This window comes from Papaver somniferum, unplaced genomic scaffold, assembly GCF_003573695.1.
Source record: "Papaver somniferum cultivar HN1 unplaced genomic scaffold, ASM357369v1 unplaced-scaffold_10, whole genome shotgun sequence".
In the NCBI taxonomy this organism is placed as follows: domain Eukaryota; kingdom Viridiplantae; phylum Streptophyta; class Magnoliopsida; order Ranunculales; family Papaveraceae; genus Papaver; species Papaver somniferum.
Window position 1 is genome coordinate 4,661,686 of NW_020618825.1, and position 11,619 is coordinate 4,673,304.

Below are 11,619 nucleotides of genomic sequence, written 5' to 3' on the forward strand. Positions count from 1 at the left end.
TGGTCTTTTTAACCAATTTTGTGAAATATCAAAAGAATGAAGACATAGTTGACTTACAAGATTTTATATCATTTCGGCAACAGCTCACCCATGTGAAATCGAATTAGTGTAAAATCGTTAACCAGCATGATCCTAAATAGAAGCATTATTATATTTCATACCCTGCATCCATAAAGGAATTGATCAGTTCTTTATAAATAGTGGTAGACAGCAGCAACATAAATCATCAGTTCATTTCACAGTTTTCAACTATTTAATTTGTTCCAATCTAGAGAATTGAGACAAACTAACATCATGGGTAGAGGCAGGATGCAACTCAACGGTGCATCCTTTTTGATGTTGTTCATGATTGGGGCAATTGCGGAGGCAGCAAGAACTCCGCCTGGAATCGCAAACAACCCACCAAACACTGCTACATGCCATAATACGGCGTACAAGGAGTGTCACAACTTGGTTCATGTTTGTCCTAAGTTCTGTGATAATGGTTGTCATGTGAACTGTCGTTCATGCAAACCCATTTGCGGCCCTGACGATGGATCATCTGATGCTCCTCCAGAAGACAGCACTCCTCCACCAGGTGGTGATGACAAAGGCAATGGGAAAGATAAAACTCCTCCAGTTACAGCTCCTTCCGTGCCAGCTCCTTCACCTCCAATTTACCCCACACCTCCCACCGTTCCCGCGCCCACACCTCCCGTCGTGCCCGCGCCTTCACCTCCCGTAGTCCCTACACCACCCGCCGAGCCAATTCCCTCACCTCCAATTACACCAACACCACCTTCTGAGCCTACCCCATCACCTCCTGTAACACCTACACCTACGCCTCCAATTTACCCCACACCTCCAACCGTGCCTTCACCTCCCATTGTCCCTACACCTACTCCTTCACCTCCATTCACACCTACGCCACCCGCCGAGCCAATTCCCTCACCTCCGGTTACACCCACACCACCTTCTGAGCCTATCCCATCCCCTCCTGTAACACCTACACCTCCCTCTGAGCCAACTCCTTCACCTCCGGTAACACCTACGCCACCTGCAGAACCTACTCCTTCACCCCCGGTAACACCAACACCACCTTCTGAGCCAATTCCTTCACCACCAGTGACACCTACACCACCATCTGACCCAACTCCATCACCTCCAGTAACACCTACACCCCCCGCTGAACCAGTTCCTTCTCCTCCAGTTACACCTACACCACCATCTGAGCCTATTCCCTCACCTCCAGTTTATCCAACGCCACCTTCAGAACCAACTCCTCCACCTCCAGTGACACCAACACCACCTTCTGAACCAACTCCTTCGCCTCCAGTAACACCAACACCACCTTCTGAACCAACTCCTTCGCCTCCAGTAACACCAACACCACCTTCTGAACCAACTCCTCCATCTCCTGTTTACCCCACACCACCTTCTAGTCCTACACCTACGCCTACAAGTCCATCAACTCCGCCAAGTTCAGATGTTTCAGCGAAGAGGAGAAGGAGGTGCAGAAACCCAAAATATAGCCAGTGCTACAATGTTGAGCATGTGTGCCCTGCTGCTTGTCCTACTAGTTGTATGGTCGACTGTGCAACCTGCAAGCCCATGTGCAGTAAGTTCGCTATTCCACTAAATAAATAATTTGATTACCAAGTATTTAGATATAGTTACTGAATTACTAGTACATAATATCATCAATATTTTTCTATACAAATGTGATTAATGAATTATTTGTGATGTGTACAGACTGCGATCAACCGGGAGCTGTTTGCCAAGATCCACGATTCATAGGTGGTGATGGAAATACCTTCTACTTCCATGGGAAACAAAATCGCAACTTTTGCCTGCTTTCAGATTCTAACCTCCACATAAATGCCCACTTCATTGGTAAAAGAAACCAAAACATGAAAAGAGATTTTACCTGGGTCCAAGCCATCGGTGTCCTCTTCAATAATCACAAGATATATGTCGGAGCTCGAGAAACAGCAATGTGGGACGATTCTGTGGATCGTCTAGGACTCTCCTTTGATGGACAACCCATCTACTTGCCTGAATCAGAAGGTGCGAAATGGCAATCTGAAGTTGACCCAAGTGTCACCATAACCAGGTCGAGTGTGGCTAACAAAATAATCGTCGAAGTTGAAGGAAGCTTCAAGATAACTGCTAATGTTGTACCCATAACGGAAGAAGAATCCAGGGTTCACAAGTATGGAATAAGTAAAGACAACTGCTTTGCTCATCTTGATCTGGGCTTCAAGTTTTACTCACTCAGTGACAATGTAAATGGTGTTCTAGGACAAACTTACGCAAACGAGTATGTGAGTAAAGTGAAAATGGGCGCTTCTATGCCTGTCATGGCTGGGGATGATAAGTTTATTACTTCAAGTATCTTTGCAAATGATTGCAGTGTCGCTAGATATACTGGCATTGGGTCTTCAAACAGAGGATTTTCTTCAGAGTATGCTAGCGTAACTTGCAGTAGCGGAATCGATGGACGTGGTGTGGTCTGCAAAAGATAGAATTATCTATCATCTTCCGTGGAATGAAGAGAGATTGATTTCAACTGACTCAAGGGAAAACTTTTAACTTTTTTGAATAAGACTTCAGATATTATATCTTGTACTAAAAGCAGTACATGACTATATGTTTGTCAATGCTTTAACTTATTGTTATTGGTGCTATTTGATCTTATTATTGGAAATTATGTGATTTTCTACCTGTGCAATTTATTCAAGTTTAGCAGTCATGTGAGGCCATCTTACAAATATGATTCTCACCCAAACATGATGTTTCAGATGAGTATTATGAGTACCTCACATGACAAGAAAGTAGTCATTCTGATATCCACCTTAACACAGTTTTTGTAGTTCACCAACTCTAGTCACTCTAGGACTGGCAGAGGGAATTGGATATGCATTTTAAAGAACATGGTGATGTTTGACCAGAGAACTGAGGTAAAGATGTTGTTTTACTCTTTTACCCTCACTAAAATGCCCTGATTGTATACACGCTCACACTATTTGTTGTTACACAGGGAGATTTGAAGGAAAGTATGAAAAGAACTGTATTTTGCATCCCATAGGGTCTAATACTGGTAAATATAAAAGAAACGTAGGAACAATTGCAGGAAAGAATGAGTATGTTAAGTAGTAACATCTTTTTGCTTGGTAGAAACATATCTGAAAGTAAAATTCCAAAAACAGAATGAAGGGTATCACAGAGGTTACCTTCCCAATTGCAGTGATGAGACTTCTTTGAGTTCTCTGATTCCAATGCTAATGGATTCCCAAATTTCTTCTTGAGTTTTAAAAGAATAATTCATTCTTTTACATTTTCTTGACTTTTCAGTGAGAGTACTACAGAAAAAAGGAGATGAAAAATGATTCCTTGAGAAGGATTTGAGTAGGTTTTTGTACATGCTTGAGAAGAAATTGAATTATGTTAGAACTTCAAGTTGTTGAATTCAAGATACAGATTGCTGGATAGATAGATAGATAGACTAATAGGGGATGCAATGCAGTGCACAACGAGCTAAGCAGACAGCCTGTCACTAATGCAGTGCTAAGCCAATCCGCTAATTCCATAAAAGTGTTTGGTATGTCAAACACACTCAATTTACCCAATCAGCTCATTCCATGATTACTGTTTACACAAGAGAATGTGGAATTAACTCAATGAAGGTAATACTAAAACCTTCCTGGAGATGCTTTTCCACATTTTCAGCGTACTCTCAAACAACTAAGATGCAGACACATTGATAAGAAAAAAGGTCAAACGCTTAAATATTCAATAGAAGTAGGATGGAAATCTGAAACATGAAGCACATACATTTATCCTACTAATCGATGAGACGAAAATGTTTGTGACTATTTTTTATCTTGCCTATCAGAGATTAAATCTCGAGCCAATCTTAAAGAAGATAGTACTCAAACACGATAGAAACATCAAGATCAGATCATGCAACTACAGATAAAATAGGTGGGTCTGGCTTCACAATCCCAATGAAATATATAAGTCGTTAAGCTACAGGGTTTCGTAAAAAACCTAAGGTTAAAGGAGAATCGGATCTAGCTTATACAACTAGTATCATACAGGAGGTGTGAGGATTAGTTTTCCCAGATGCTAGAGTTCTCGTTTATATAATTTTCAAATCAGTGTTTACAATCTAAGTTACCTTGGTAACAAAGCATTCAATATTCAAACCTGATTAGATTCAAGCTAGTATCTTTCAACCGTTAGATCGAACTTAGCTTGTTATACACAAATGAAATGTACCCTCATTTAGGTTTAGTAACCCTACCTAAACGTGTACACCATGTTGGCTCAACCGTAGATAACCGAGGTTAGCTATATGAACACTTTCATATCAACCTTATTCATCTTAACCATAACTAGTTTAAATGACTGAAATGAAACTGGTTAAAGATTTTTTCAATTGATATATTCTCATAGAAGTATACAAGAACGAAGCAAAATCGGTTTGATTCCCTCAAATCAATTCATGAACATTATAGCCACGGTTTGCAAAGAATGCATTCCTTAAGTCTATCACTAGATAAAAAACAAAGAACGAAAAGAATGTTGTATCATTGGAGATTCTAAGGCCTTGCAATTCTTTACACCAATTATTTCGACCGTTCCCAAATAATTGGCGAGTATAATCGGTCAGTGAAATATTGTTGTCGGGATACAATGAAGCCCTAACAACGTTGTTGGATTCAAAGGTTGTACTCCCTTGACCCAACCACGAACACACTGTAATTGATTCTGAAGATGCTTAGAGAGAAAGAATTTTTGACGATTGCAATGGGAGAAGGCCTTCGCTATTTAAAGAGGAATTCATGCATTTTGGAGACGGCTTTTCATCTACAACAGACGCTTTCAACGGGCATCCATTAATGGTTTATCTTGGGAAGAAACCGTACAAGAAAAGACATGTCGATAGAATTTTCTGTAAACCAAAGTAGGTTTTTCAAATTCAAACACAACTGGGAGGGGCTACGTTCCCCGGACCCCCTACACAGCAGCAAACAATATTGAAAATATCCAACAGAAAATGCTTTTCATCCCCCAAAGAAATCCTCCAAATTTATCCCCACCTCACAAAACACTAAATAAATCTAGTGGACAAATATGGGGGACACATAACACTAGTGAAATCGACGGACTAGAGCAACGCCACCTAATGGGTGACAGATCTGGGAGATAAATATGAGGGATAGGTAGCACTTCCGCTCATTTCTGATGTTAACTACAAGATGATGGAAGCTCTGTACAGAGATTTATAGTTGAAGTATTAAATGGACGGATACAGATGTAAATCAAGAATTGTGACCCATGCAAACTTGCAGAGAAATCCCTTCTTTCATGTCCCTATTCATTGAATTGGCCAATAAGTGGCATGATCTTCCTCGAGTTTAAAGATCTTGCATTTATCATCGCTGCTTTATGTTTCAGAATCTTTCTTATCATTTCGAAATTGATTTAGCAGAGGTTTATCGCATCACTATTATCGTTCAATTCAACAAATTGTTTTAAGAAATTTCAATAAACCTTGATTAATCTAATCAATTTTCATCATATGTTTTAAATTTTCCATCCGAACAAAATACTAAAAAAATGGATTATTTGACAACTTATTGAATTATCCATCCCCTGATATAGAAGTAACAAAGCATGGGCACCAACTCATTCCACTAAATGAAATTAGATTAACTGAAAGCAGAGCGTAAATTTGCAATATATAAGAACCTTCCACTTCCAAATACAAGATACAGGCTATGTATTTGAACCTAGATTTGCATTATGGCCTTCTTCTCCGACCTACATTCCGAGTCTACATTCCGAAAAGTGCTGCAATTTGCAAACTTTAAGGTTCTCAAATCATATTCTATATCCAGCTGATATTCCATTCCTCTCACTATGATAATCAAATTCTCCGGCAGTGATGTATGAGCCTTAACCTCTATGCAAAGCATGGCATAAGCTAATCTTCCTCGATTGTTTGTTTTACGATCAGCATACAAGGGTATTCCTAACCCACTCCCAATCTTGCTGAGAAAAGAAGTATTCCAAAGGAAGAGCGGTAAGTTATAAATCTTCACCCAGATGGGAAGAGTTTCCATTTCAATTCTGTCAAAATTCAACTTCCAGTTCCATTCTCTCAGAATAAGTTGTCTCTGCTGGATTTGCCAGAGATCAGCTGATTCTAGGACTCTGATCTTATCTTCCGCACAACCAAATTTAAATAAATAAAATCCGTTACCAATAGAGAACATGGAGAAATTTCCTTTCACCCCCCATAGTTCTTCAACCATCTTTATGTCTATATTGGAGTAGTCTTCCTCGCCCATAAAAGAACCTACTAGAGAATTCTTCCATTGATCACATCCAGCTTGGAACTCTTCATCTGAACACTCAATATGAAGCGTTCCTTCTTCAAAGGAGGGTTCAGCAAATTCAAGCTTAGTTTTTTGCTCCTTTACGGGTGACTGCTCGTGAGCTGGAAAAGTTGGTGTATCATTTAATTTAGAGGGCTCATATGTCGCAACAATCGCCTGGCTCAATGACACATCACTCCGCGTTTCTTTATTAAGCAAAACACTGCCATCTGAAACAAAGTCCTGGAGCAATTCAATATCACTCTTGTATTCCTCCTCCACAAGTAGCACATGAGAGGAATGCAGAATAGCCCCCGCTTCATTATTGTGAGATGCACCATCTACGGAATTGCAATTCTCGGTTGAAGTACTGCTGCTTAAGTTGTAGATTGATATGTCAGCAATGGACTCTGTTTTACAGTTGAATCTTCCTGTGTAGTTTAAATTGGGTGGAGCACTGTTTATCGGAATACTTAGTTCTAGAATGCTCACTACTGCTGACGTAGTGGGCCTTAGATCAGGGTTATGACGTGTACATGAAAATGCCAAACTCACAACCCTTTGCGCACCTTCTGCTGGAATGTTCATCTCCATGTCTTGTTCAATCAGCTCTACGAGATGTCCTTTATGTACTGAATCATAGGGCTGTGTGTCCAAGCCAAAGTTGTCGGAGTAAATGCAATTGCAAATCTAGAATTCTAACTCACTGGAGATATAACAAGCAATTCATTATATCAGCACCAACGGCAAGGAGTATCAACTTACCGAATCTAGAAGGCAAGCACCTTCATGCTTCGTTTTCCACTGAACTCTGTTCTTTCCGGTCATAAGTTCAAGGATCACTACTCCAAAGCTGTAGACATCTATTTTCTCAGTGACCGTTCCTTGTATAACATATTCAGGGGCCATGTATCCGCTGCACATAAAGTAACAAGCAATTAGATAATGGAATTAACCATAGACAATAGAATATTCTAGTACTGAGCTCCATTAATTAAGATCCTAATTACAATCCAAGAAATCTTAGGAAATGAACATATAAATGTTTTTGTTTTCCTTACACTGTTCCTGCAAATCTGGTGCTGATATCTGTGATTTCTCTATGGTAATGTGTCATCAATCCAATATCAGATATCTTTGGGTTAAGATCTTTATCAAGCAAGATATTTGAAAGTTTAATATCTCCATGGACAATATTCATTTTTAAGTCATTATCGTATAAGAATGCAAGACCACTTGCTATTCCTTTGATAATTTTAACTCTTGCCTGCCAGGTAAGTTTCTTCTTTAAATTTATTGGACCTGAAAATTGAATAGCGCCATCTTTTATACATAGAAAATAATAACTTTCAGAAAATGAGACAGTTCAAACAATGGTATTGGAGTCATATTTACCAAATAAAGCCTTATTCAGGCATCCATTTTCCATGTACTCGTACACTAGTGATTGCTGATCATTCTCTGTACAGTGACCAAATAATCTAACAAGATTTGGGTGTCTAAGGGTAGAAAAAATATTTACTGCATTTGAAATATCTAGCTTTCCTTGGTCTGGTTTATCATGTAGTTGTTTCACTGCAATCATTATTCCATTGGGAAGCATACCCTGTACAACACACCATTCAGTATGAATCAAAGGAGGCGCACATGAGTATTTGGAAAACAGTCAAAGTTAGATTGCAAACCTTGTAAACTGAACCAGAAGAACCTTGACCAATCTTGTTTGCAGGATTGAAATTTTTAGTAGCTACCTCAAGATATCTATAATCGAAACTTCTGGTTTCATACTGCTCATGTGTGTCTTTAGAACATTCAACACACTCAAGGTTACTATTCACTTCGTCTCCCTCACTTAAAAATGCCTTTACATCACAAACAAAATCGTTACTAAATTCAGAGTGAGCAATTCCTTCCTTTACCTTTGCCTGATCAGAAGCCTCGGCTGCAACCCCATCATTTCCATGGTCAGAAACAGACCCTTCGTCATCCAGCTCGATCTCTGTGGAAAAACTGCTGCTTTCAACATCAGACATGACATCCACAAAATTGTATTCTTCAAAATATTGTGGATCGACTGGTGGAGTCTTCATTATAGTCTTTCCTTCAAGAATCTTTACTACTTCTGACATCGTAGGCCTCAAATCACGAGAATGATTTGTACATAAGATTGCCAAATGCAATAACATTGTTGCGTCTTTCGTTGTTATGCTTTCCTTCAACTCTTCATCAATCAGTGATAAAAGATCTGCATTTCTATGCAAGTCATGTGCCTGCATGCCAAAACCAAAGCTCCATAGATGAAGATGCAGCAAAACAAAAAACAAGGTGGAATCAAAACCACGAATCAAACGCCTACTAGTCTACCTAATAACTGAAATTATTATGAAATACTCAGTCGAATAATACAACTTGACGAATTCATTTTTGCTGTCTCATAATGACGCTAGTTGTAACTTACAATTCCCTGAAGGTTTTTTGTTTGATCTGCAGTTGATAACTTGTTGTTTTGCTCTTGTCCACTCATTAGTACAAGTATGACCACTCCGAAACTGTATACATCTGACTTCTCACTTACGGTACCTTTAATACAATATTGAGGGTCCAGATATCCCCTGCAATAAAATCAAATCAAATAACAAGTGAGTTTATATGTGTTCTAGTCTGAAATGAGAATTAGGCAAAAAGTGTAGTAATCTTCTCATATTTACAATGTTCCAACCACATTGGTCGAGCAGTCCGTGTCTTCTTCTCCAGAAATCATAGCGCATTCAAAATTAGATATCTTAGGATTAAGAAATTTGTCAAGAAAAATATTTGCAGGCTTAATATCTCTATGAATAATCATGGTTTTTGATTGGTCTTTGCGATGCAAGAAAGCAAGGCCATTTGCGATTCCCAGGCAAATTTGAACTCTGATGTGCCAATTGAGTCTTTTCTTCAAATTCTCATTGCCTGCATCATAAATCTATACATAATTACACACTAGTAGTACAATTTTAACTAATCTTTTCTTGAGCAGTTATATGATATCGATCATTACCAAACAAAGCTCTATCAAGAGAACCATTTTCCATGTACTCATACACAAGTAGGCCTTCATTTTTCAGTGGGCAGTGTCCGAACAGTCTAGCAACATTTGGGTGTCTCAAGGTAGACATCATGTTTACTGCATTTTGAAGCTCAGATTTTGTATCTTCGCGAGTTATATATATTCGTTTAACAGCGATGTTCATCCCATTAGGAAGAATACCCTGCATATACAAAGACATCATCACAAGTCTAAACCTTGTGAATTGTACTAAAAATCAACTAAAGAGCCAAAAAGTATACAGCTTCTGAGCGTATGCGAAAGGGGAACAAAACTGACCTTGTAAACGCTTCCCCTGCCGATCCTAATTTTTTCTTGACTGAAATTTTGAGTAGCAGCATTTAGCCGCTTCAAAGTGAAGTATCCACTTTCAAATTCCTCATCAGATTCTAGATCATGTTTTCAATTCACAGATTCAAAATTAGTCAGCAAAATCAAAAACCTACCCACCACTTCCAATACCATGATAACTAACAATCAAAATATGTATTACAAAAATAAAATCATACCATGAAATCGATCGGCTCCAATTATATTAACCATTTCTTTTTTTCTGCAATCAAGATAATATAAGTTTTTAGGTTTTTAGCTGAAACCGCGGCCACATTATCATCTTCTTCTTGTCTACTTCACTTAGATATTTTTATTTTTACACACAAGTGGACAACATTGACTTTGGGGGAACTTCACTTTGGCTTGTAGTCTTTATACTTACTTTTGCTTCAAAAATAGACTCAAAAACCCTCACTTAAATCTCTAGTTTTTTGCTCATTACAATCTAGTATGATTTCATTTCTAAATTGACCCAAACATAATTGGTCTGTTTCTTCTCAGATCCTAAAATACATGTTAAAATCTGTAATTTCCTACTAACCTAAAAAATTTAGCTTAAATGCTTCAAAAATATCACAAAATTGAAATCTCCCAAAGTGAAATACATAACCAGTGTTCAAAAATTTGGGTTTTAAAAGGTAAGGGGTTTTGATTACCTTCAATTCCATGGATACTCAAATGATTCCAGCAAAACAACTACGCAGGCCGCAGTGTACTCAAATCAGACCTAAAAACTATTTGCTTGATTCGGTCTTTGATCAATAAGAATCAGATCAATTTCAATTTTCTGATTTCCATTCTCGATTAGAGCCAATCAATGTACAGACCAGTTAAAATGGAGCCAAGCCATTAGAAGGCGAAATCGGCCATTAAACTCACAGAGAACCTTGAAAATCATCTTTGGAATAGCCTTAATATACTGATTTAATATACTGATTGGAAACCTTGTAATGGGATTCGACAAATGAAAGAGGAATTGAGAACTTGGAAGAGTGTTCTTTTAAGACTGGAAATGATAGGAGGGGAGGTCTTTTCGTCCTATCAAAAGTGGGCACGTGACCTACTTAACGCGTGCCTATTTGACAAAACGGTGGGTGGAGGGTGTGGACTAGAAATCATGCTTAACGTTAGGTCCTATGGTGTGCTAATCTAGCAACTAGATTAGCAGTCTACGTCAGCTAGGACAACCTCGTAAGTTCTATGGTAGTGCTAATCTAGCAACTAGATTAGTGTAGATGGTGAAATTTGGATAAAAGGCAAAGGTGTCATTTCAACCCTATAAACAGAATTCAACTCTCACGGGAGATATTAAGACCTTGGTCCTCAAGGCATCCTTAGCCACGATTTCTAGTATACGTCCCCGCGAGACACTGTTGGTCGTGATGCCGTGACTCCTGGCGCACATCCTCAACGAGATATTGTTGGTCACGTAGGTTCTGTAGAGCGTAAAACGTCCCCGACGGACTTATGAACCAGAACAACCACAATTTCAGCATGTTTTCGCGAGACACAGCTGATTGTGATGCCAAGATTCCTAGTATACGTATTCCCTGCGACTGAATCAGCCTTTGAACGGCCATTGTGCGCGGTTTAGGCGAAGACTGTTCGTGCTCAACCTCCCGTAACTCATTTTCAGAAACCCTAGAATCTTACTTTTAGTCTCTCTCAGATTTTAGGTAACTACATTTTGGCGACCACAGTGGGAGAGATTTTTGAGCCGTCTGCAAAAATCTCAGAGAGATTCAAATCTCTCTGCAAAACTCACAAAGGGATTTTTTAGCCGTCTGCAAAAATTTCAGATATATTCAAATCTCTCTGAAAAAATCACAGAGA

The 11,619-nt window shown here is 38.9% G+C and overlaps 2 protein-coding genes across 4 annotated transcripts; one reads left to right on the forward strand and one right to left on the reverse strand.

The window, feature by feature from the left end:
- The first annotated feature begins 294 nt into the window (after positions 1 to 294).
- LOC113326188 (mucin-2-like) lies at positions 295 to 2,504 on the forward strand. Its single transcript, XM_026573962.1, has 2 exons — positions 295 to 1,597; positions 1,732 to 2,504. The coding sequence occupies exons 1-2, from the start codon at positions 295 to 297 to the stop codon at positions 2,502 to 2,504; spliced, it is 2,076 nt and encodes a 691-aa protein (XP_026429747.1).
- Positions 2,505 to 5,572: 3,068 nt separating this feature from the next.
- On the reverse strand, positions 5,573 to 10,762 carry LOC113326772 (receptor like protein kinase S.2-like). 3 transcript variants are annotated; one of them, XM_026574423.1, is made up of 11 exons: positions 10,443 to 10,762; positions 9,963 to 10,006; positions 9,733 to 9,842; positions 9,406 to 9,616; positions 9,074 to 9,317; positions 8,824 to 8,977; positions 8,051 to 8,635; positions 7,761 to 7,971; positions 7,427 to 7,667; positions 7,131 to 7,281; positions 5,573 to 7,010 (listed from the first exon to the last, which is right to left on the reverse strand). In XM_026574423.1, the coding sequence occupies exons 2-11, from the start codon at positions 9,994 to 9,996 to the stop codon at positions 5,778 to 5,780; spliced, it is 3,174 nt and encodes a 1,057-aa protein (XP_026430208.1). In that variant the 5' UTR covers positions 9,997 to 10,006; positions 10,443 to 10,762; the 3' UTR covers positions 5,573 to 5,777. The 3 variants fall into 3 exon arrangements, with proteins under 3 accessions (XP_026430208.1, XP_026430209.1, XP_026430210.1); XM_026574424.1 differs by lacking the exon at positions 9,963 to 10,006; XM_026574425.1 differs by lacking the exons at positions 9,406 to 9,616; positions 9,733 to 9,842; positions 9,963 to 10,006; positions 10,443 to 10,762 and having other exon boundaries at positions 9,085 to 9,222.
- Between the last annotated feature and the right edge of the window lie 857 nt (positions 10,763 to 11,619).

Coding starts and splice junctions, on each gene's coding strand:
- LOC113326188 (XM_026573962.1), top strand. CDS start 295: ATGGGTAGAGGCAGGATGCAACTCAACGGTGCATCCTTTTTGATGTTG. Junction 1,598..1,731: donor AACCTGCAAGCCCATGTGCA/GTAAGTTCGCTA, acceptor TGATGTGTACAG/ACTGCGATCAACCGGGAGCT.
- LOC113326772 (XM_026574423.1), bottom strand. CDS start 9,996: ATGGTTAATATAATTGGAGCCGATCGATTTCATG. Junction 9,318..9,405: donor TCTTGATAGAGCTTTGTTTG/GTAATGATCGAT, acceptor TTTATGATGCAG/GCAATGAGAATTTGAAGAAA. Junction 7,972..8,050: donor CTTCTGGTTCAGTTTACAAG/GTTTGCAATCTA, acceptor TGTGTTGTACAG/GGTATGCTTCCCAATGGAAT.